We start from the raw sequence: 26,576 nt of genomic DNA, 5'->3' as shown, positions 1-26,576 counted from the left end.
GAAGGAATTTGGCAAACAATTCTTCGGCTGAGGCCCTTTCGTCGGTTGAGAGAATGTTCTTCCAGGAGTCTTTAGGTTTGGCTTCAGAAACGTCGGCATAGCAGGGGAGTCGACATTCGGGTGACGAGGAATCCCTAACGTAAAACCATTTCAACCTCCATCCTTGCACGGACTCTCTCATTGGGAAATTAAAGTAATTAACTTCGAGCGAGCAACAAAACCTACTCCTCCGGTGACAAAGTGCCCATTACTACTCGTTGTATCTTTTCACATAGAAGATCTTCTTCCACAACCCGAAATGAGGCTCAATGCCCAAAAACGCCTCGCAAAGGGTAATGAACACAACAACGTGAAGGATCGAATTGGGGGTAAGTTGCCATAATTGAATTTCATACGTCCGCAAGAGATGGAGGAGGAATCCATGAGCGAGGGAGTGAAAGGCCTCGATGAAGAAAAGATAAGAACATCACAGAAAATCCAGCAGGAGGATCAGGCCGAGAGATCGCACCTGGAAGGATTACATCTCCGGCATTGGAGGATATCAATCCTACCCAATCTCCGGGTTTGGCCATCGAGCCCGACGGTGCTGGCGGCGCCGGAGCTGGGGGAGGGGCGGTTGGAGCGTTCCCCTTCGGAAGGGAAGAAGAAGACTTGGCAGCGGCACCTTCGCTGGTGGAGCTAGCAGCGGCGGTGGTATTCCTCTTTTTCACCATCGCGAGATCTGGAGAAGATTGGAACTGTGGCGGCGGCGCAACAATGGCGGAAGAAGGAAGAAGAGGAAGAATGAGGAGGTGCTGCGGGAACTGTGGAGAAAACTGGGAACTTTGAGGAAAAAATTAAAGCAAGCACGTGGCGCTTAAGGAAGGGAGAGAACTAACGGCCCACTACGCCCACGATTGCGCGAAAATCGAGGAGCCACCTCGATCGTTACACGGACAAACCCTAAAACGTTGAATGAACAGGGCTAGGGCTAGCTTGTCATGATGGACCCGTCAAATCAGCCTGCAGCAGTTATACGTCATCAATGACGTCATGATTTGAAAGCATTCGAAGGAAACATGAAAAGTTATCGGATGAAGGACTTGAGTCTAAGCACGGATTGCGAGCATCCGTACCTAGACTCGGGGGCTACTCCCATCGGGAGCGCTGACGCGCACCCGATAAATGAGGACTCGACCGAATGAGCAGTCAAAGGATAAAGTTTTGAGCCAGCACTCGGTTACAAAACGCTCGCACCCAGATACTCGGGGCCTGTTACTCCCATCGGGAGTTCGCGATGCACACCCGATAGAAATTTTTTGCACTCCAGGATCATGCCCGGGGACTTGATTCTGTGTAGGGTAACGGTGTTTTGCCATCGGCAGTTAACTAAAACAACAGTTGGGCACGTTACTCATTATCCTTTGCGTAAAAAATATATCAGATGATTTATGAAGACCTCGGCAGAGGAAAGTATTCGAGTGGTACAACTTGAGTCTACGCACGGATTGCAAGCATCCGTACCTAGACTCGGGGCTACTCCCATCGGGAGCGCTGACGCGCACCCGATAAGAAGAAGATGAAGCACAATTAAGATGAGCAAGAACAGTAAAGGAAAAGAATATCAGGAGAAAACATGCATCAGTCTCTACCCGAATTTTTTCGGCTAGACACTCGGGGGCTACTGACGTGGGCATTACCCTTCGGGTAACCAGTATTGTCCTATCTGATATTGACAAGTTGGAGGCCCATGAAGCTACCAGAAGGCGGGATGGGGCACTAGGCCGACGAGTCAGAAGATTCCTTGGCGGACAAGATCAGGAAACGGACAAACAAGGAAAGATTGGATCTAATCTACTGTAAACCTAGTCGTCCTCGGTTAGGACCCTTGAGACTCGGCCTCCTATATAAAGGTCGGAGAGGGCCTGCCGAGGGACACAATCAATCTTAGCAGCAATAGCCAACAGAAGCTTAGAACTAGGTTACCCTAGCAACTAGCATCTCGACGAGATCACGGTCGAACTATTCGGCACCCCATTGTAACCTTGTTTTCATCATAATCAAAGAACGAGACGAGGCGGGACGTAAGGGTTTTACCTCATCGAGGGCCCCGAACCTGGGTAAATCGCTCTCCCCGCTTGTCTGTGTACCGATGTCTCGTGTCAGCTTGCAGGATTCCATCAACCCTAAGCCCCTATCGGAGGGCATTGCCGAGGAGCACCCTCGACATATACTCTGGGCCATCTCGGTGGAATGTCGTCTAAATAGCTTGCAAGCATATGAATGGTTCATAAGAGACCACATACCACGGTACGAGTAAAGAGTACTTGTCAGGAGACGAGGTTGAACAAGGTATAGAGATACCGATGATCAAACCTCGGACAAGTAAAATATCGCGTGACAAATGGAATCGGTATCTTATGTGAATGGTTCATTCGATCACTAAGTCATCGTTGAATATGTGGGAGCCATTATGGATCTCCAGATCCCGCTATTGGTTATTGGTCGGAGAGAGATCTCAACCATGTCTACATAGTTCACGAACCGTAGGGTGACACACTTAAGGTTTGATGTCGTATTAGTAGATATTGAATATGGAATGGAGTTCGAAGTTTTGTTCGAAGTCTCGGATGTGATCCAGGACATCACGAGGAGTTCCGGAATGGTCCGGAGAATAAGATTCATATATAGGAAGTCATATTCCAAGTTTGAAAATGATCCGGTGCATTTATGGAAGGTTCTAGAAGGTTCTAGAAAAATCCGGAAGAAATCACTATGGAAGGCGGAGTCCCGGAGGGACTCCACCTAGCATGGCCGGCCAGCCCTAGGGGGTGGAGTCCCAGGTGGACTCCACCTAAGGTGGCCGGCCACCCCCACCCCCCCCCCTCATGGAAAGGTGGGAGTCCCCACCTTGGGTAGGTTTCCCTACACATGGAAGGTTTTGGGTTTGGGTCTTATTCGAAGACTTGTAGTCCAACACTTGGGGGTTCCACCTATATAATGAGGGACAAGGGGAGAGGGCCGGCCACCCTCAAGCCATAGCTTGGCCGCACCCCCTAAGTGGTCGGCCACCCCTCACCCAAACCCTAGCCGCCCCACCTCCTCCACTTCTCCCGCAAACGCTTAGCGAAGCTCCACCGGAGATCTCCATCAACACCACCACCACGCCGTCGTGCTGCCGGGATTCAAGGAGGAGCTACTACTTCCGCTGCCCGCTGGAACGGGGAGAAGGACGTCATCTTCATCAACACCGAACGTGTGACTGAGTACGGAGGTGCTGCCCGATTGTGGCACCATCAAGATCTTCTACGCGCTTTTGAAAGCGGCAAGTGATCGTCTACCGCAGCAACGAGAGCCTCCTCTTGTAGGCTTCGGAAATCTTCAAGGGTTAGTCTCGTTCATCCCCTCGTTGCTCCCGTCTTCTAGATTGCATCTTGGATTGGATTCTAGATTGCATCTTGGATTGGATTGCGTTCTCGCGGTAGGAAATTTTTTGTTTTCTATGCTACGAATCCCAACAGTGTCCATCACCATCACCGTTGGCAATGGGAAGATTGCCCCTTTTTTGGGATGCTCCTTGGCTTAATGGGAGGAAGCCCAAGGACATTGCCCCGCTCATTTATGCGGCGTCCACAAGAAAGCAGTGGAAGGTCAATCAAAGCCCTGAATCTGACATTAGGTTACATGAGAACAATTCTCCACAAATGGAGAAGGGAGAAATAGAGATATACATGGGGTTACATGAATGACGAGAACATGTGATAAACCAGTATCTAGCTTGGTTTTCAATCCTCTATCAAAATCTCTACCCTACACAGACATTATCCAAAAGGAGCTTGGACATTGATCTTCTATGCTGAGTGGGCACATATCACCCTTGTAAGTTGTAACTATGAAATATTAACAAAGATCTACAAAAGCACAACTTCAGGATAGATTGTCCTTCAGCGTATATCCATGCATTGTTTGGTTATAACCACTGTAACCTTTGAAGCTCTACTTCCATCAGCATGCCACTGAGAGAATCTTTTATGAGTAGAATGAAACGAATCCCTCCTGTATCTTGTTCAAAACACCAGGCCAAAGCGCTACAAAGGAACAGCTTCTTGAAGTGAATAACTGAACCTTTTCCAAGTTTGAAGTGTCCGAAGAAAGAGGACCTATTTGAGAGTATATCTCTGTAAAATTCATTTGCTGTAATCCCTATAGTTGAATTGCCAATTTTTTAAATTGCATGGTTTCTAGTGTGTTACTTGATATGCATCTATAAGTCAAAGTAAAAAAATACAGATTATGATATTTTGAATGAATTTTTCAGACCAAATGCAATGCTACCATTTTTTACATGCACTCTTCGTGATGAAACTACATGCACAACCTAGGACTTCATTTAATGCATGTTACTGGTCAAAGTTAGAGAAAATATCCCACAGGCAAATGACAAACATTTGTAGACAGATAAGAGTTGTCAGCTAAGTGGAGCAGTTTCAGTTCAAAGGTGCAGCCAGAACGCCAGCAGTTTTTGAAAACAAAGTAATGCAGGGAGCGTGTACAGGCCAAATTGTACTTACTCTTTACAGAAAAGACGATCAGAAGTATACTTATGTCCACCTGTACATGGTTAGCTTATTTCACTTGGTCACCTCTTGAACTAATTGTGCCAGACATATCTTCGCTGCTGCCTTCAGACAATTCCATTTCCTTCACTTTCTCAAGCTGCCTGAGAAGATATAACCTCTCGGGGCCATATGTGGAGGGGATCTACAATACCAAATACGCAATTACATTACATATTGCAACAAGGGGAGTAGCGAGGGTTGTACAAGGTTACAAACCATGGAAGGCACATATCTCTGGATGAAAGCCAACATAGCAGCATGCCCAACAGCAGTAACCTGGGAACAAAGGCACCTGTTTAGAATGCTCTGACGATGGAGACAACTGCATTTCCTGTTTAGAATGCTCCGACAATAGAGACAACTACACTAAATACTAAGTTCACAAGCTAAGAGAATATGATTTGCAATCTTAACGGCACAAAACTAAATCCTTGAGCATAGTAATTTGGGTATTAAAAAATATTGGGTTGTCTAGTTGGTGTGGTAACAGTGGATGATGTGAAGAGATAACAGGATTACTGCTGCACCAAACTGAAAGAAACAAATAATGTAGACCTCCAGAGACTTATCAGGAGGTACAAATCCGAGCTCAAGAAAGACTCACAGGTAGAAGCATGAGTATTCCTATTGGAACAACAGATGCCAAATCCGTCAGGGTTCTCTGAAGAGCCTGCTTCTCCTTCTGAGTCAGTTCATCCCCAATAATAGATCTTTTCAGTAAACCCATAGCAGCTCCTGTGTCAATTGCTAAGAGTTGTGTCCCTTGCAACACAATCTGTGCAGGACAAAGTAGATGAAATAAATTGTAACCCTGTATTTTGACCTCTAGTAATAGTTTAATGCAAGCAGTGAAAAGAGGCAACAACTACTTAGACAATTAGGTTCCTACCAAAATAATTTGCAACCATATATATCACTCAACTAATACTATCGTCAAATTTATTAGTATGGAATATATTAACAACCTGTGATGCCATCAAGCACCGTTTGTGTAAGAAATAGAACATAAAAGCTGGTAAAGGAATGTCCAGATACACTTTGTTCTAAATATTTGTGCAAGTACTTATCTTACAAGATTTCCTTATGCAAAGGGACTAATTAAATTTGAAAGGTCATACCGTTGTACTGTCTTTAACCTTCTCTACTGTTTTGGTAATAAAACTTTCTTTCTTGATAACTGGACCAGAAGGCTCTGACAGTAGAGGCGATGACACAAAAGCATCTATTGTTTCATCTGGAACACCCTTTTCCTGGAACTGAAAAACAGGGATATCAACCCATCAAAACTGAACAAACTTCTACAACAGAAAATCCAGCCATTATGGTCTAAATGGTCACACAGTATGTAACCGAGTAAGACATAGAACATAAATAATTTATGGTCATATCTTCCACGAGTGCCTCTGAGTCTGAGGTTCATGTGTCGGCTCAAATACCAACTGCATCCTCATTTGCTATCTAGTAACATATACTCCCTCCGTTCCAAAATAAGTGTCGCAACTTTGTCTAGATATGGATGTATCTAGGCGCTAAAACGCGTCTAGATACATCCATCTAGACAAAGTTGCGACACTTATTTTGGAATGGAGGTAGTATTAGACAAGCATACCTCCTCTTTTTTAGAATCATTTGCACTCTTCTGCACTCTTCTTTCTAACTCGATCAACTCATGTCTCAACTGTTCGAAGCGTCGGATGTCATTTGACTGCATGTCTTTTTGATCCACCTTGGCAGCAGAAGCCTTCGACAAGAAAAGAAAAATAGGAAAATTTTATAAGAATGGGCAATATGGTGGAACAAAAATCTTTTGAGATAAAACTGTTGAAGATCAGAGATTATTTTCCAGTAATATTATTCACTGCTTACAACAACTCTTTTTTTAGAGCTGCTTACAAGAAGTCATTTGGACAACGAGTGGTGATTCTATGTGGCTTGGAAAAGTGAAACAATTTCCATGTGGCCGGACCATCCCAGCCCATTCAAGAAAGCTTAGTCAGCCATCAAAAACTTCCTCTCATGTATCATGGCTGTTAAAAAATGTTGTGCCACCCCGTGATACAATCAAGTATACACTTGGGGTTCATGTTTTTGTCTCATATTCTGATGGACAAGAACCAAGTATGCAACATTCTGACTATAAGCAAACAAATGTGCCCATCGTTCAATAAACTAACATGCTTAATCCTGAACTGGTAAAGGAAATCTTCAATGTTAAACAGACATCCAGTAACAATTACAGTTTAGCTATATTATCTACTGCATGTTTCTGTAGAACTGCTGAGTCAAGCACACTAAAAGATAATAATAGATGTGCAAATAAATTTGAAACCATCTCGTCTATACTTGAAGTTATGGTCTTAGTACTACCTCCGTTCTCTTAGACTACTCATAGTGCAAGTAACTTCACTAGTAACTAAGTGTCCAACCCAGCAAATTTGCTTATGTGGCAGTGAGTTAATGAGGAGAGAAGAGGATTGAGTAACATAGCTAGTTACTGTAACATCACACTTCCCAAGATACAATGAGTCTACAAGCTAATTAATTCATACATATATGATACTACTTTGATGTTACTAACCACTATGAAGGTGGTAACATAGAGTAGTAACATGTGCATGTTACTACTCTATGTTACTCCCCACTATGACTAGTCTTATAGTTTAGTTGTAAACTACTCCCTCCGTTCTCTTATAGTCTACATTCTGCCAATTTTAAAACCATATAGCATGTCATTTAATAGTAGTAGTTTGTTATGTGAACAACCAATCCAAGCTACATTAAAATTAATGGCATCCAATAGAGAGCGGAAGACTGCTTCGTTTCTGTGTTCCTGTTGATTACAAAGCAAAAAAATGTAGACTAATTCAGAACAATTTTTAGATCTAGAATGTAGAGTATTTTAGAACGGAGGGAGTATGTAACATTGCAGCTTGTGGAAGAAAGGACTGAAACTTTTTCAAACCCAAACAAGCAATCAAAATAAATCATCCCAAGACCCAATAAGGAGATCAAGAGCCTAAACAACCTCTATTAAAAATAAAAAAAGCTTTAGTGTTCTATTCAAGAAGTGCAAGGAATAGCTAAGTCCTTCATAGCTATTGTATCTGGTGGAATGCACTCCTGAATCCTGATGCAGTGCAATATCTTGAGAAATAACTCTGGTCTCACTACTTGCATGCAAGCCTGACTTCTTCCAAATAGGAAAATACATGGCTATTACGGAGCATAACGATAAAAATAATACTTGAGCTCACCTCCAGATATTCTGCTTTTGCTCGAAAGTAAGCCTCAAGAAACTCTGCTTCTTTCTTCAGTCTTCTGATCATTTCAAGATCAGAACATGCGGCCTTTAGATCCTCCTTACCAGAGTTGGAACTTGAAAGATGCAATTCTTGAAGCAAATTTTCTAACTTAACCAAAGCTTCATCAACACTTTCAAGCGACTGCAACAATTGAAACTAAGGTCATCAAACTTTAAAAACAAGAGATATCACTATTCAGGGGAGCATAAATTGAACTTTGCACCAAGCAGACTGCTACTTGTGGCGAAATACCATCACCTCTTGCAACAATAAACACAAAACACCAGGGTAGAGGTAACAACATTGCACTTTGCACCACTCCCCATTACTTCACATCACCTTAACAGAATCTACATATGGGCCCCACATGTCAAGCTAATGGGTGGCATAGACCGCGTGGGTCATATGCTTCTACTCCATTCATCACCTCTTCTCTCTCCCAAAACAGGTGTGATCACCACCGGCTCTGCTTTGCCCAAGATGAGATTCCGTGGAACCGTTCCTCCCTCCTGTTGAGACCTTGCCTACATTTTTCAGTTGAAAAGAAGACCTTGCCCCTGGCTACTACAGTGAAAAGCGGATGGGGGAAGCTAGAACACAAGCCTTACACGTGGCACCATTGGCTATTAGACTGACAAGTGGATCCATGTGCAGATTCTTTATAGCAACAAGAAGTAACAGGGAGGTGGTGCAAACTGCAAAGTGTAAAAATTGAGTACATTGTCTTTATTGTTACAAAAAGTGGTGCAGTGTGAGTGTGAGACAAAGTGACAATCCCCCAGTGTACAGTGCAACTTACTCTCCATGGAAATACCATTATAAACTAAAAATGATCTCATTGGTAAACTAAGTACAAAAGAGCTCAGAAAAACCAACTCCTTATGCTTTTTGACAAGTTTTTTTTAGAGGAAACGCAGAATGGCTTCAACCTAACAGTCTATAAGAAATGTACCATATACCACAAACGTATGCTTGTACTGTCCATGGGAAGAAAGCTCACAAAGAGAAGCTATATATGTGTAAACTGGATCCATCCTCTCTTTATCCAGTAGATCTCAAAACACATCTAATGATGCTCGTCTCTTTGCTCGGGCTGCTCCGGGGGAACCCTCGGATCTGGGTCTTCCAGATCGGATGATGATGGCGCTCGTCGTTGTTCTCCCTCATGTGGGCATCGTTTTTGGAGCAGACGCTGGAAGGGTCAGACGGTGGAGTGGCGTCGCATCAACGGCATCAACGACGACGAGTCTCGACGGCATGGCGCAGCGGGGTCTCGGCGTAGGATGTGTGTTGGTGGACACGCGCGGAACGGTGGAGCTATCAGGCGTCGATGGCAGGCTTGGCGAGGATCGTCGCTTCGATCTTCATCCTGGAGACGGGTTGGCGGAAGATGATGGAGGCGACTGCCGGAGCATGCACACATGAGGTGCTATCTGTGGAGTTTGCCGGGGAGCCGGCGATAGCAGTGGCCGGGGCATAAGGCCTTGTTTGATCTTCTATCGGCGTGTTAGTTGGTGGTGCTTTGTCACCTTGTTTGGCAGCTTCAGTTTGTATAATCATTGTAAGGCTTTTTGCCAATCTTTGTTGAATAAATGGCTGTATGCATCTCATTGATGCAGAGGCCAGGGTAACTCCCAGTTTCGAAAAAAAATCTAATGATGCCTAATTTCGTATGCATAATGATATCTCATGTACAGAGCAGGGCATCTAATCATCTGTGCAACAGTTTATTGTAGTAATTTGTCTTATAACTTTGAAATCCTAAGGGCATTAATATCATCGGAACCATTATTTCCAGTGACATCATTGAACATATAAAAGCCACAAGAGCTTCATCAATAATGAATAACATTCTTCAGTTGGGTATTGCAAAATAATAGAAATATACTACCTCCGTTTCAAGGAATAAGGTGCCCTCGTTTTACGTGTTTTTTGTTTGACCAAGAATAACTTCAAATAGATAAAGATTGTTTATATAAAATTAGTATCATTAAAAAGTATTTTTCAATACGAATCTAATGATACTAATTACATATAATATAATCAAGACTTTGTTGCTCAATTTTTCTGGTCAAAGTTCATCTTGGAATACATGTGCGCCTTATTCCTTGAAACGGAGGTAGTATTAGCAACTCTGAAGTGCATTCTATAACAGATACCTTGTCAATGGAAGCTAGCTCTGTCCCAGCAACCAATACTCCGTTTTTTGGCAAACTTCGGTCTTTTGGCATATTGTTTCTGCAACGTAATAAATAATCATATAACGTATACGCTATTTAAGCAATATGTAAATAAAGCATACACCAAGCAACAGATATGACCATCAGATAAACACTGGAAATTCCTGCTTACTTTGTTACATCAAGCTCAATCATGCAGTCGCTCAACATGGCATGTCTAGCAAAAGTTATTGAGATATATTAGAAATGTTAGTTACAAATCCATATGTGTAAAATAAGGTGAGAGAATCATCACCAAAAACTGAATGTTGACATACCCCTTAGACAGGAATCTTGCTGCCTTCACATTTGAAGGGTTCTCAAGCCACGAGCTGTACTTTATGAAACTAGTCATCCAATAAGAGCACATATTCAGCGCCCTTGATATTACTTCTCCTTTAAGCATTTCTTCTCTGCCTTCTGTTTCAACTATTGGAGTTGGCACATCCTCGTAGTAAAATGGAAGCCACTCGAGCTCTTCACAGACAACCTGAAGGCAAGAAAGTTGCATAAAATATTTGGAAAGCTGTAGCATTACAGCTCAGTGTGTTGCATGCATTACCTCCACATACAACTGAAAAGAGCTAATCGAGGACAACTGTGGATAATATAGGACGCTCCCACCAATAAGATACCTGGATGGCCATAAGCTCATTAAGCTGAACACTTAATAACATTTAGACAGTAAAGCAGCTATTCGAGCTTATGTACTGAAACACAATTTCACAGAGAGAATAGCTGCACCTTACAATACCATTGACTGAATCATTTGAATCTGTAAGACGTTTGGAAAGGTATGCCTGTGTACTTATGCCTAAGGCGATGAAAAAACCAAATATAGCTAGATCCTTTTCCAAAACCTGCAGTGAGGATTAAATAAATTAGGTTAGACTGAAAGAGAAAGGATTTTAATACAATAGATGAAATAGTGTTGGGTCCCAACCTCAATACTTTCACTTGTTGTCAGTCTTGACCATATCTTTTCACGGTCAAGAGCCCTTAGTAATTGTTTCTGTACCAGATCAATCCAAAATGATATCTCAAGTCCATGATCATTAGCAAACTTAGGAGCAGCAGCACGAGGACCAAAGTTGCACAAGAATTCTCTCTCAAGACTAATATCTTTCGTCAAGGTATATGCTTTACTTATAGGAACAAATTCAAGAAGCATATCCATGAATCGACCAATAATATCAGGGACCATGGAGAAAAACTGCTGACAAGAAACTTTTGCTGATCCAAGCTTTGTGATAGCAGCAAGACAGAACAAACCCAGCATAAGTAGAGAAAGGTCACTTTCCCTAGTTTCCATTGGCTTGACTTCACAACATCTGACAATATACAAGACCAACATATATGTCAGCTGCATATTACTTACTGTATAATAAACATATTATATGAAAAGAAAATAATAAAACATACACTGTTGTCGCAGAGTTAAACCGTGGGTCATTTTCAAAAATGTTCACAAATGTCCTCACCACCAAAGGATTTTGATTAGATGAATACCACTGATATAATGAAGGTTCCCTTTTGGCCAACTCATTTTGGATAACACCATCTAGAGAGCTGAGAAGGCGGGATAAACTGCAATCAAATTAGAGATCATCACATAAACTGCATTGTGTTGCTTTGTGTGATACAGCAGATTAATCCAATGTCCCTGGCCACACTACATAAAAAGGACGAACAAGATGGGAGAAGCTATAGATTCATTTCCATCTATGCAACCGCTGAACAAGATCACAATTATTCAGAAAAAAAAATGATAGACTACTCAGGCTCTCAGCTTTGGCAGGACATTGCATGCTGGTGTCAGAGCATGCAAGACATCTGACAATTCCTTTCGATAACCGTGCACACCAACAGGCTCAGAACCTAAGGAACCATGCACTCTTGTAGAATAAAACTCTGGATCATGTGAAACCAACATCACTTCATATTAATATCATTCCACCTACCAGTCTACTGCCATCAATATGTTGGTTACTTGAGTTTACTATTGAATCCATTGTCAGGTTAATTCTGGACTAACAAAACACAAATACAGCCTAGCCTAACACAGGAAGCCTCCGCAGTAATTTTGTTTTTTCATAGAATCATGATAAATCAATTAGTTTGCATAATTAACTGAACAGCACATCTTCAGTTGCCATCCAAACTTCTGAACCCAATCAGACGGGAAGGAACGTATTTCTCTAAACTCTAATAATCAAGTATTTTTTTACACGGAGTCCAACTTATGAAATAAGCCTTGGAAGGGCATCATACAAAAGCTGTACAATTAGGAACTCAATATGGTTCTATTCTCTTGATAGTTTAGGAGGTTATGTTCCTTTTTGCCTTTTGGGCTTTCCATCACAAACTTTGGTTACATAGGAAGTTACTTCTTCCTTTTATGTAAAGTACTCCCACATTTCAAGATTTAAGTTTGACCAATAATCAAACCAATAAATTGCAAGTTGCACCATGGTAAGGTGGAATTATTCTGAAAAGTTTTTCAATATGAATTCCAGTATCATGAGTTTGTCACATAGCAAAGATACTATTGATCTACTGTTGGTCAAATCTGAATATCGAAAACCATGGGCAAGTACTATCTAAGCTAGAAAAACTGATTTTGTGTCATGATATATAAATCTTACGCTCGCATATGTATGCAATACACCTTATATATACTCGTTCATTTGCGTACTAATATGAACATTCGTTTGAAAACCCTTGCACTAAAGCGGTGCTGCCACTGATCCACTGGTATGACTAGCATGTCAGATAACCCGCACATTATTGATCAAATAGTGGTCAAACTTGAATCTTGGAATGAGTTGCCCTTGCACTAAAGGGGTGCTGCCACTGATCCACTGGTATGACTAGCATGTCAAATAACCCGCACATTATTGATCAAATAGTGGTCAAACTTGAATCTTGGAATGAGTTGGCCACTTGGCCATACATAGACAAGTACTGTCTAAGGTAGAATAACAAAATTTACTTCACGAGATTTAAGTCTTAGGCTCACTTAGCCGTTGCTAAATTGTGATGTGCTGAACTTATGTATTATCTGTTTAAGACAAAAGTAGCCGCGGAAACAGGAAAAAGCTGGTCAGCCAAGCGATAAAATAGGTAAAAGCTGGTTGGGCAAACGGGATAATCATAATCTACCGAAACACCAAACTCAGTTTTAGTCTTTTAGAAACACACACATATAAGGAATAAGTTTAACTTCTGAGCAACTTTCTGCCAACTATTGAGCAATTAGATATGAAATTCAAGTTAATAGCTAAAGAGCAAACCTCCTCTGAACAAATACATTAATATCTCCATCTCTGCCAGTCCCCCTCGATGAAACATCAATAACTGCTTGTAGTAATGAGCCCACAGCAGCCTGCAAACAACTTTGTGTAAGACTTCAGGGAACAGAAAATTTGGATTTCACCAGAATTATGGAATCTGCAGCTACGATGTGGCTTATGCAGAGATATGTCGAATTAAAGAAATATCAACTTAAAGCAGGTCAGTTGAGGTGCTTGGACCTAAGTTGATTAATAGTGGCAGCATCTGACATACATATTCCAGAGCAAAATCACTTCCACCAGAGAGCTACTACTATTTCAAAACACACTACTGACTTCACTTACAAATGATAACCCATTCAATAGACTATGTAACAAACAAAGTAAATACACCAAGGAATCTATATATTACATCAGAATTGCATTTAATAACTGAAGAAGCAGAACTGGCTACAACAGAACTACCTGAGTGGATCGGAGAAGCAAAAGAAATAATGATGCATGTAATAACCATGGCTTACACAAAATACTTATGGCTATTTTCTGAGTGAAATGGATAGAAGGAAAACTCAACAGAAACCTAGTAAGACTACAGAGATTTCTCACTTTCTCCACGCAAAGCAAAGAGGCAAATTTACATCTGAAGAATGTTAGGTTTCTACCTGGTACGAAAGCGGTTTGATCCACGCACTGTTATCTACACCAAGCCATGTCTTCGGGAACCAGGAGTTTGACAATGATTTGGTGTGATCAAGGAAAGCCAATTCAATGGATCTGGCAGCATCATGTATCGATTGGACAAGCCCAGTGCTCATGTCTTCATTCTGCAACGCCTTATCCAACTTGCAACCTTATTTCCCCCATCTGACTCGCTGGATCAACTTGCGGCACCCCATTAACGGACACGCCGCTGCCATCATCTCGCGAAGCCAACGGAATGCCGTGGACCGACCTTCTACCTCTCTGAAAGGGTGTCCTCTGCCTCCTAAACTCTAACCACCTGGCGCTGTAAACGATCTTCTCAACTTCCGAGGGTGAGCTCCTCAGGTAGCACTTCCGCTTGGAGATGCGCGAGTGGAGCCTTTGGCTCCTTGGATCAACAACGCTTCTGCACATGAACCTGAACCCGTACGCTTTCTCCAGGGAATAGATCTTTGATGTGCTGCAAACATGTTCCATTTGGTCAGTCAGTTAGTGATCCGAAACAGTAAGGAGAACTGTAAAGTGAACAGCGGGGTATTTCTATGGCCTTGGACAGCTAATTGTGCCCATCAAAGCCGGAGTCAAGCAACTATTCCCAAGTCAATTTCGAGGCTCGGGCCGTGAGACCGCAATGCTCCAGTCACCCCCTTTGCCGGCGAGCTAGCAGACCGAAGAGGCAAAGTTCCCCGTCTACACGCAACCCGGAATTACCGCCCAACTCGGCGACACAATCCGCCTCCCCGTAACCCAATCCTAATCAGCGCATTCCTGCGCAGCGCAGTCCATCCCGCCATGGAGCTAACAGTAGCAATTATTATGGACTAATGGGAGCAACCAGCAAGCAAGCATCGGGAAGGTGAGGGAGAGGAGGCCGACCTGGCTGAGCACATGGCCGCCCTCGGGTCGGCGCCGGCGCCGAGGGGCAGGTGGCGCGGCTGCGACGCCACGGCGGTCGCCATCAGCTCCGTGGCCGGCGACGAGATCGGCGCGGCCCGACTGAGGAGTGAGGAGGAGGAGAGGGATAGGGTTTATATCTGGAGGGAAGCAGCGGTGGGAAAGAACTCAACTGGAGCAACCAGGCGAGGCGAGGCGAGGAAGAGGAGGGCCCCGGAAACGATAGGCGCCGGGAGAGGCCACCGCTGCCTTCACGGGGACCAGAGACCATTTTGTCTTTGCCCTTTTCGGTTCTTTTCCCTTCTTTTTCTTTCTCCGACTAGACATTTCTGATGTACACTACCTGCCGCGTCTTCTTCTTTTTTTCCTTCAATGATTACCGTGCTTCTGTTTTCCTTTTATTTCTTTTAAAAATGAATATTTATATTAAATTCAAATTCCCTTATGTGGGTCAAAAAAAAATTGAACATTGTGTGAGTCAGTCAATGTATCATCTATCTTTGGGAAAGGATGAAAGGATAAAACTACCAAGAAAACTACCGAGAAATCTAGTTGCATCCTCCGATGTAGCGTCGGTTGCGCTAGGTCACGAAAGATCTGCCTCTAGAGGTTCCACATGTAAGTGAAACAACCTCACCTGTCCTTGCTTCACACAATGTGAATTGAGAGTATCATGTCAACTATGATCAAGTAGTAGGTGATGATCCTAAAAAGGAATTGTTTAATATCTTTTTTTATTCGCATAATTTCAAATCTTCAACAACATATTTAAAAAATCTTATCGAATATGGTGGTACTTGTGAATTTTCCGCCAGCTCGTGGTCAAGCGGAAGGCGTTGAAAAGTTCGCAGTCAATCTCCTTCCCTTAATATATCTTCTATGGTTTGTTTTTCCTCACACGTTTCTCTTCTCTTGAAGAAAACTTGACGGTTGTAAAATAGAAAAAAGAATCACCAGGATATCATGCATAACCTAGAGCAAAAGAAAATATGGTGTGGGGAGGAGGTATGTGCCTTGGCAAATAATTAGCTAGATGCAAACTGCTTTTGTTTGTTTTGAAACGAAGGCCAAAAACTTGAGGTTTATGTACAACTACGGCTGAGGACAAAGAAATGCCTAGTCATCCAGCACAAAAGGCTCCGTCAATGGTCACCTGTGCATTTTCCGTCAGCTCGTGGTCAAGTGGGAGGAGTTGAAAAATTGGCGGTCTGATTCACGAAAAAAAATGGCGGTCAATCTCCTCCTTAATTTATCTTCTATGGTTTGTTTTTGCTCCCACGTTTCTCTTCTCTTGAAGAATTCAATCTTATCCATTGACCAGGTAGTTATCCAAATTGCCTATACCGTCTCTCCTCTCAGGTGGAGGAGCATAGAATTAAGGAAGTTGAAGAATGGTACATATGTATTCATGCCCTGATGATAAGGTAATGAATTATTAATGATCAATAGTTTAATCATGATAGTTTATTTACTCGACATAGAATCTTCTGTACTAAGTAGGAGTTCCAATGTACTTTCTTAACAAGTTATTAAGACTACTCGTAGTGAAAATAAGTAAGGTGATAACACGTAAGTACATGTACTGCCAACTAGGCATTTTTATAGCATGATATGTTATGGTTATTCTAACTACGATAACATCTTGTTTTTCAAGATAAAACGATTCTACAGGCTAATTAATGCACGCATCTAGAATACTCCCTCTCTCACAGTTTATTAGGCGTGCACGTACCTCTAGGTCGCAAATTTGATCAAGTTAGCATTAGTTATATGTTATAAAAATTATATCATTAAAAAGTTTAGATGTTCTATTTTCTAATGATATAATTTTTGCATTATATAATTTAAATTATATAGATCAAATTGACGTCCTAGGGATACGGGGAAGACTAGTAAACTGGGATGGAGGAAGTACTAATACCTTCATACCGGTTTATAGCTGTATTACAAAGTTTGACTACAAGTTTAGTCAACAAAATATGAAATATATGACATAAAATTGTATATCTTACTAAGTAGGAGTTCCAATGTACTTTCTTAACAAGTTATTAAGACTACTCGTAGTGAAAATAAGTAAGGTGATAACACGTAAGTACATATATTGCCAACTAGGCATTTTTATAGCATGATATGTTATGGTTATGTTAACTAGCTACGTTACGATAACATCTTGTTTTTCAAGATAAAACGATTCTACAAGCTAATTAATGCATGCATCTAGAATACTAATACCTTCATACCGGTTTATAGCGGTATTACAAAGTTTGACTACAAGTTTAATCAACAAAATATGAAATATATGACATAAAAATTGTATTATTGGATTCATATTCAAAAGAAGTTTTCAATAGTATATTTTTTGTGATATATATTGTATACTTTGTTGAGCAAATTAGCAGTCAAAGTTTTTTTTCGAAATGCGTAATACTCCCATAAACCAGTATGTGATTTATTCTACATTCTAGAAAAATGAGACAAATTAGTTGTATTTATTATGGAAACTCAAAACTGATTATGGATGCATATGCACCCGATATGTACAAAACATATTTCAAAAAGTTTAAAAATTAGGAAAAAATGGCATGTCGAGAGACATGTTCTACGTGTGCACGTAAAGTTTTACATAAAATTAACAATTTTTGTACCTTGCGTAAAGAGACAAAAATAACTATTTTAGTATCAAAATTTTGTTTTGCACAAGGTACACAACACGTCAGTTTCTGTTGAAACAACTTTTTGAGCATGTAACATGTAAGATATACACCAGACCTTTTTGTATTTGTTTAATATTTATTAAATATATTTAAAATGTGTTTCAAATAAAGGGCGCATATGCACCGGTGCATAAACACCTTGTCCTATTTATTTAGATATGTGAACAACCAATCCAAACTACATTAAAAATAATAACATCCAATAAAAAGAGCAAACCCACCTTATTTTCGGTGTTTTTGTTGATTAAAAGCTAGAATGTAGGGTGTGTTTGGTAGCCCGGTCCAATGAAGAACAGCTATCTGCCTTCACACAAGCTGACCCTGACTTGGTTGAACATAGATTTTTTTGTCTGTTTGGTAGGTCGGGCCAATGGAGATATGCTGAGTGCATCTATTGTTTGGTAGGTTGCATGTGCTGAGAATAGCCGAGGATGTATAAAATTTGCACAAAGACCATTGCATATAAAAATGAAACGAGATCAAGTCCCTGTATACACAATAATAAGCAATCAGGTCCTGCAAACAGGAAAAAAAAGCAATCGGGTCCCTACAAGAGGAACCCTGGCCGGAGCTCCCTCGCCCACGCCGGAGCTCGTCAGTGGCGGCCTTGACTGCGATCTGCTGTGGCGGCGCTCTGCCGTGGCGGCGCTCGTCAGTGGCGGCGCTCGGTCGCGGTGGTGCTCGGCCGTGGCGGAGCTGTCCCTCGAGGAAGCGCGGCGGCGCTGGCTGGCGGCAGTCGGTCGCGGCGGCGGGCGGCAGTCGGGCGCGGCGGCGCTCGGCCGTGGCGAAGCTGTCCCTCGAGGAAGAGCGGTGGCGCTGGCTGCCTACGCCGTGGCCGTGGAGGCGCTCATCTGCGGCCGTGGTGGAGCCGGCCCTCGCCGTGGCCGTGGTGGAGCCGACCCTCGCCGTGGCCGTGGCAGCGCTTGTCCTCGAGGAAGTGGCGGCGTTGGCCGGCGTCGAGGAAGCGACGGCGCTGGCCAGGGCGCAGGCGTGGAGTTGGAAATAGAGAGCGCTTGGAGAGGGAAATGAGGGCTGGGCGGTTTGACCCCTGTTGGTTTGCTCCCAGGTGCGAGGCCGCGCGGGGGTTTTCCGGGCGAGGTCAGCCCTGCCCAGGTGTGAAGCTCGATTTCCACTTCTCTATCGGGCAGGGCTGATAGGCTATTTTCGCATGAGGTGGGCACTGCCCAGTTGAGCCGAGCCGACCTACCAAACAATAAAAGTTGGAAAAAAGTAGGATGAGGTGGGAAAATCTGAGGAGGCCCGGTCTACCAAACACACCCGTAGATTATTTCAGAACAAATTTTAAAGCTAAAATGTAGACTATTTTAGGATTATTGCTACTACTCACTAGGAATGGTATGCACTAACACTACTCTATACGACTCCCTACTATGATTAACCTAAGAGAAACTTATGTTTGATTAAATTTGCCGTCGAGGTCAAGTGGAGGTACACTAGAGATGATGATCCATAAGAGGACAATTATCACGATGACCAGATCGTGACGAGGACCATGATCTAGAAGATATGGATGGGACTAAAGGTGAGGAGATTGAGAGGGCAACGTCACGTGGACATAGAGGTCAGGGTCCATGAAGTTCTAACCGTAGGTATGCTCAGCACACAAAAGTTCAAACCGTCGTAAGAGTCCAAGACCCATACTGTTTACCGTTAAGAAAATCTGCACATTATGCCCAAATCACACAACCAACGAGAGCATATTGGCTGCCATGCTAGTTACACCAAAATTATAATTCTGCTGGACATGCGACGTCCTTACAACACACATCTACAGACAATAACGACTATAATCAAAATCGAACTTCAAACATGCTCAAAATTAAATCGACCATTTTATTTTTATTGCCGGTGGAAACATGAAGATATTTAAGTTTCTGGGGTCTGATCTTGCTCGCTGCTACTGCCCTCCTGATCCTCGTTTGTGCCACTTATATTATTACCATTTGGAAGGTTTTCATAGATGTGGCCCATCTTTAATCTCTTTGTTTCCATGTAACGCCGATTCTCATTAGTTATCGGTGTCAACAGTGGCACTCTTCCCAGGACACTTAAACCATAGCCCTTGAGTCCAGTGTACTTCGCAGGGTTGTTAGTCATAAGCCTCATGGTTCGAACACCAAGATCTCGCAGTAACTGCAAGAGATGAAACAGTTATCATCCAGGTTAGAAGCTGAAACACCAAGAGGAAGGAGATTTGAGCTGCCATGTTTGTTTAGATAGCTAGGAGGTATACAAGAGAATTCCAACAAAACGGTCTTTTACCTGTGCACCTATACCGTACTCCCGTGAGTCAGCAGGCAATCCTAGGTCCTCATTAGCCTCGACAGTATCCCGCCCATCGTCTTGTAAATTGTATGCCCGGAGCTTGTGACCCAGCCCAATGCCCCTACCTTCATGACCACGCAGGTAAACTACCACACCCCGACCAGTCTTCTCAATCATGGTCATCGCCAGGGCCAGTTGATCCCCACAATCACACCTCGCCGATCCAAATATATCTCCGGTTAAGCACTCTGAATGGACTCTCACTAAGATATCCTGGCCATCCCCAACATCACCCTGCATATAAATTAAAACAACTTATTAATGCCCTGCATATACATAGTTCTTGCTCGGTTTTCCCTAATTAACTGGGCAATTCTACTTCTACAGTGAATTGCAGAGTTGCTGCTCTTTCGAGGTTTCTCAAAAAATAAGCCTCCAGGAAAAGAAAGACTTAGCAGCGTTCGTCATTTAACAAGCACCCAGTTCCATTGTACAAGAAATTTGTTTGCTGCTTCACCATGATCTTTCAGCACATGACTGCAGAATTGATTGAGATTTTTTGCCGGTCTGATGGACGTAACTCGAGAAAAAAAATTCTGCTGCATTGGACTTTGTTCAAGAATTTTATAAAAGAAATACCAGAGAAAAATATACTGACATTATTGAGTCAATTGTAACTTGCAAGTGACACCTAAAGGGTCTAACAGCTGTCGTGAGATCACATAGTGTAATGTTTGCTCCAAGATGTTTACCTTGACCATTGCAATGTGCTCCATCCCATCGATAAGAGATCGGTAACAATAAGATTTAAATGATCCCCACTGTAATTGTAAAGGTGTAACACAAACACGTTCTACCAGTCTGTCTCTCTTTCTTCTATATCTGTATACACAAACAATTTCTTATGAGCACCTGATATTTGAGCAAAACATACGATGCGTCTAAGTAAGCATTCACCAAACTGTAGCTTTTATGTTCTGAATTGCTCTGAGTTACCATCTAGCATGAAACTATTACCAATATCATAATTAAACTTTGTACTTGCACGAAAGAGCTGAAACTTGAGTATATTAACAAATAACAAACCTAATCAAGTCTGCAATTGAGACTATCTTCAGGTTCTCCCTCTCTGCAAAGTCTCGCAGTTTTGGTAACAAGGCCATGGAACCATCATCGTCATCAACAATTTCACAAAGAACTGCAGCAGGACGTAACCCAGCCAACATGGCAAGGTCTACAGATGCTTCAGTATGCCCAGCCCTTTTGAGGACACCACCTTCTTTATATTTAAGAGGAAAAATATGTCCTGGGCGGTTGAAGTCCCCAGGCTTAGAAACAGAAGATGCAAGCGCTAGAACTGTGTTTGCCCGATCTTTGGCTGAAACCCCTGTTGTTGTCCCCTCTTTAGCATCCTAAATATAATTTTTTGGGGGCAGGGTCAGATAGAAACAAGAAAACACAATATATGCACAGACCAGGATTCCAACTAGAAAGGTTTCCATATCCATATTTCGCTCACAATACTTCGAACATTGTGCAGTTTATTCAAAAGAATTGCAACGTCCATCAGTGATTTATTCAAAATGTGACAGCTTTAACGTATTCTTCATACAGATAAAACTTACGTGCATGTCTGTCCTGTTAAGACAGACTGCCACATGTGTCAATGTTTTATGCTGCAAAAGCAGTAGAAATTCAGGCATCTTACCACTGAAACAGTAAACGCTGTCCGCAGCTTCTCTTCATTCTCCTTTGCAACTACCATGAGAGGAAGTTCCAGTCTTTCCAGGTCATCTTCTTTCATGCTGACACATACAATCCCAGTGCCATGTCTGACTATGAAAGCCATAGCCTCTGGTGTTACCTTTGATGCTGCCATTATGAGGTCTCCTTCGTTCTCCCTGTCCTCATCATCCACAACTATCACATACTGCAGCATGAACTCGGTTAGGATGACAAAGCAAATGACTGCAAAATAGTCTATTCCCCCTGTCCCAAATTAATTTACGCAAATTTGTCTAAATAAATTAATTTGGGACGGAAGGAGTAGTAAACATTAGCTGGGAGCAAGGACATACTTTCCCTTGACGAATATCTTCAATAGCTTCAGGTATAGATGAGAAACCCTCTGTAGGCAGATCTAGGTCAAGTTCATCATCATCAGCTGAAAACCCATCAATAATAGGAGCCATGTCAGCAGATATGGTCCCAAGTGCAGCGGCATCAGCTTGAACCATTTTAGGTGGATTGGCCTGACCATTTACCAAAACACGTTCTGAAGGGCCATCCCCCGCATGACATACATGACAGCTTTTGAGACGACGATTATTTTCCAAGTGAACCGAACTTGTTCTTAAACTGTTTGATGCCACGGTTGGCAATACTGAAACATTGTAGCGCAACACAGAAGCCATGGACTGACTGTTGATGCCATTCAGCCGTGGATAGAGTTTCCCACTACATAAACCAATTTAAGAGATAAGATGTTAGAATTATGAAATAAAATGATGTGATGTGAATCATTGTAGATACATGTCACATTGTGTCATGTAGCACTTGCAGGTTGTAGCACGATATGAACAAAATTCTGATGGAAGATATTAGCAAATTTTCATAGGCTCTGTACATAAAGAACATGCTATACAAATTAACAACGAAATGGGCGAGCTGCAATTTCCGGCACCGAAAACTTTATGCACACATCTAGTAAAGAAGTTCTGGAAGAAGAATTCACAGCATTCTCAAGAAAAAAAAACCATCTCCTGAACCTAGAACCTAGGAAGACCATCAGACCAATGACCAATCCATCCTGACCCTTTTCGAAAGAAAAAAAAAACTATATTCCTCGAAACAGATAGACCGTAAAGCCTAAATTGGACATCGAATTTTCTCCGGTCCGAAGCTTAACCAAAACAGATCACTACAATCCTAAGGTTTGATGTTCAGAGGTGACTGCGCGGGCAACCCAGCGACCTCTTCTTCTTCTGGAAGAATATTTCCCGAGCGATTTCACCTGTAAAACCACTGACCGACTGGGCAAAATACACGCTAAGAGAAAAAAGGAAACGACGCCGGCTCGGTTGAGGGTAGGCTCACCGGAAGCACGAAGAGGAGGAGGGCGGCGCGATTGGGGAAGCCATTTTCCCGGAGAGACGGTGAGATGGAAAAGGCGAGGAGACGAGCCGCGGCGGGTCGCGAAGAACCCACGCGGGGTGGGGGGCGTGGAGATTGGGGACTGGAGAGAGACGTCCCGTCCCGGAAGGCGATAGATAGGATGCCCGGCAGCAGCCCAACTAAGCTGGCCCGGCTACGGGTCCGGGGTCGCCTTTTCGATGTGGCAGAGCATTTTCACCCGCGGCTTCCAAATAAGCACCGGTGTATCCGCAACACCGACACGTCCTCCTAACCTATAGGGACGGTCGTCCTACACCGACATCCCTCATATCGGCAGGCTCCAATTATTTTTTCTATTTACATCATCTATACGATATTTTCAAACAATAGTTCAAACAGTTTTCAAACACATAAATTTATACATATAATAATTTAACACAAATATAAATAGTAGAATTATGCATACAATAATTTAAATTTTAAATCATGTGTTGCGGCTCCTCTCCTCGCCCACAAATGCACAGCTAGATCCGCTTAAAATTGAGCATTAACAGAGGCAAAGCCATAGGCATGTAAAAGCAATCGCTCCTCCCGCTTATAAGAATAGTAACACAACCCAAAACAACATGGGATGTGCTACTTCTACCCTGATATCACCATGAACATTGTTAAGTGTTGAAGCTCCTTCTTCTCAAGCTCCACCCATATTGAGGAGCTTCTAAAGCCTTACCATGTGTGGCTCATCAACCCCTATCCTACTATAAACGCACTTGGTCTAACGATTAGAAGCATAGAACATCCACAAAGCACGATACGAGTAAGGGTGGCCGAGCTAGAGGAGCTACAGGGCGCTAAACGTAAGCATCCCTCGTCGATGTACATCTCCATAGTAATGCCATTGCAAGTCTTTGCCAAAAAATATTATGGGTTTTTGCCTACTCTCTCTAGAATGTCCGACAGGTTGCCATCACCACCCGCCATATGTGCGAAGTGTGGTGGTGCCAAACAAAAAAGATCATCAAGAAAAAGAAAAAAAAGGTCTAAGCAAAATATGGTCTAGGTTACATCCGTTCAGAACCTTCCTAGGACTTATCTTTGTCCTTTATGAGCCCATAAAGTCGTGACTTGGCCAAAATCATCATAAATGGTAGAAGTTGGAGTCAATCACGTCACAAACTTTCGGATTCCCAAAACTTCTTCTGACTCCCTAGTAATTGGGATGGATTTTGGGCTTCCAGAGTCCGTTTGGGACAAATTTTCTATCTAGAATGATTGGCAGGTAATTTCCAAGAACTTTTATGTTTTGACTTTTTTCATTGGACCCCGTCTTCCTTTACAATCTTAATTTGCTCGGCCCACGGAGTGCCATAGTGCCCGGGCCACGCAATGCCATTGGTTTCCTGTAAGGGTACATTGCCCCTATGTGTGGTTTTGGTAATTAATGACAACCCCTATGGACTAATGATTTCATTGAGTTTATATGTAGGAATATTCCATAGGTTCTACTTGTATTCCATGTGTTGGATTCAAGTATGGATGACATATAAATAAAGATACATCTTGTGTGTTGGCATCAAGATCATCGATTTGAAGACATATATGTGATATGATCAAGAAGAAGAAATGAAGATGGAGTTGTTATGTGGAACTCAATATTAGCCATGCTCTATCTTATGAGAGTATGAGAAGGTACAAGGTTAAGTCGGGCAAGTTCAAGATGAGCATCTCAAGTGGATCACATGCTTGAAGCTTGCCGTCCATTTGGTGATAATGGACATGTGAAGATGTGCATCAATAGAGCTTTCCCATCATTGTGTATGGGGGAGCATTTGTGAGTCTTCACGAAGCGACGATGATCAAGTGAGGCATTCCGGCTTGAGTGGAGCTTGAATAGCTATCATCAAGATCAAGCGGGATGCGCAAGGCAAAGGTATGGCCTTGCTAGGTTTTCCTTTTACCGGTCTCAAGGTGGTTGTTGGGAGACCGGATTATAGGATAGATAGCCGCACTATCAAGAGGGGCTTTCGGTTGGGTAACTTGATCGCATCGTCTTAGGAAGCTCAATCCTTTGCATACTTTGCATATCCTTATTGCTTCTTGGTGTTTCTATGTGTAAGGTTCTTGAGCTTGTTGCTAGCTTTACAACAAGCCCAAGTTCATCGAAAACGGAGTTCGCATGCATCTTCTATTGCGTTTTCGAGGTTGGGTGATTTTACTCGGTTATTCATGATATAAGGTTCTACCTTTTATATTCATGATAAAATCCCTCCTACAGATTCTTGTGCTTTCACTTTCCATAGGATAGCATTTGTTCTTATCTCTCAAACAAAATTGGTTTCATTCGAATCGGAGTTCGGGAGCACTTGTTATTAAAGGAAAAGGAGAAAAGAAGAAAAAGAAGAAAAAAAGAAGAAGAGAGGGGCTGCCGGCTGGGCGACCGGTCAGCCGGGCCGCTCGCCGGCCCACCCGGTCCGCACCGGGCGCCAACCGGACCGGAGGGTGGCATGTAACCGGCCTCGGGCCCGGTCCGCCGACCGGCCCACCCGGCGCACCTCCCGGCCCAGCCGGTTGCCACGCTGGGCCTCCTTCCCCCGCGCGGCCCACACCGCGGCCGGCGCCCCCAGATCGCCCCGCCTGGGCCTTTCTTCCCCCCGCGCAGCCCACACGCCATTTCCGGCCTACAGTCCGGTCCGGCCGGGCTGCTGACCGGCCTGTCCGGCTCCAGCCCCGGTCGGCCGGCTGGGCGAATTTCTGGCCCGTTTTTCTTGCCTTTTTCACTTGTCTTTCCCCCAAACGGTTTTATTTGTTCCCATGCTATAAGTAACCCTTCTTCCACCTTGAGCAAGTTACCTCTTCCCTTTCTCTCACCTCCATTGTTGCATTTGAAGAAGTTGCTCTCTCTCTTGTTCCCCCCATGATTCTTGCTCATTCTTGAGGGATCTAAGAGAGGAGATCTAGATCTACACTTCCACCAAACCATTTCTTCTCTAAGTGAGGGGAACTCTTGGGATCTAGATCTTGGAGTCTTTTGTTGACTTTCCCCATTGTTCTTCCTCTCCAATCTCATCCTAGCATTTATTGTTTGGGTGGGATTTGAGAGTGAAGGACTTGAACACCTCTAGTGTTCTTGCTTTGCATCATTGCATAGTGTTGAGCTCTCCACCACGATTAGTTCAAGTGAGAGACCGTGAGCTTGTTACTCTTGGAGGGAGACCTCCTAGTTGGCTTGGTGATTGGTGCTCCGGTGATCTCTTCAAGAAGATTGTGAAGAGGCTGGGGCTTCTCCTTCGTGGAGCTTTGAAGTGGTTGTGGAGCTTGCCATCTCCGGAGCGGAGGAAAAGCTAACCATAAGGAAAGGGCCATTATCCTTCGTGGGTGTGGTTCGGAGAATAGGGTGAGCCTTCGTGGCGCGGGAATCCTTCGTGGACCTCCACTCCTCCAAACGTGACGTACC

At 43.0% G+C, this 26,576-nt stretch overlaps 1 protein-coding gene and 1 pseudogene across 2 annotated transcripts; both read right to left on the bottom strand.

Annotated features, from left to right (window-relative positions):
- Positions 1 to 3,625: 3,625 nt before the first annotated feature.
- On the bottom strand, positions 3,626 to 15,158 carry LOC124667172 (annotated as a pseudogene).
- Positions 15,159 to 19,352: 4,194 nt separating this feature from the next.
- LOC124666849 (probable bifunctional riboflavin biosynthesis protein RIBA 1, chloroplastic) lies at positions 19,353 to 23,233 on the bottom strand. 2 transcript variants are annotated; one of them, XM_047204275.1, is made up of 8 exons: positions 23,105 to 23,233; positions 22,266 to 22,465; positions 22,087 to 22,172; positions 21,717 to 21,938; positions 21,095 to 21,420; positions 20,761 to 20,890; positions 20,006 to 20,302; positions 19,353 to 19,876 (listed from the first exon to the last, which is right to left on the bottom strand). In XM_047204275.1, the coding sequence occupies exons 1-8, from the start codon at positions 23,146 to 23,148 to the stop codon at positions 19,610 to 19,612; spliced, it is 1,572 nt and encodes a 523-aa protein (XP_047060231.1). In that variant the 5' UTR covers positions 23,149 to 23,233; the 3' UTR covers positions 19,353 to 19,609. The 2 variants fall into 2 exon arrangements, with proteins under 2 accessions (XP_047060231.1, XP_047060165.1); XM_047204209.1 differs by having other exon boundaries at positions 22,087 to 22,465.
- Between the last annotated feature and the right edge of the window lie 3,343 nt (positions 23,234 to 26,576).

The sequence above is a fragment of the Lolium rigidum genome, chromosome 1, assembly GCF_022539505.1.
Source record: "Lolium rigidum isolate FL_2022 chromosome 1, APGP_CSIRO_Lrig_0.1, whole genome shotgun sequence".
In the NCBI taxonomy this organism is placed as follows: Eukaryota; Viridiplantae; Streptophyta; class Magnoliopsida; order Poales; family Poaceae; genus Lolium; species Lolium rigidum.
Note: the sequence above shows the minus strand (reverse complement) of the source record. Positions and strands in the feature narration are given on the sequence as shown.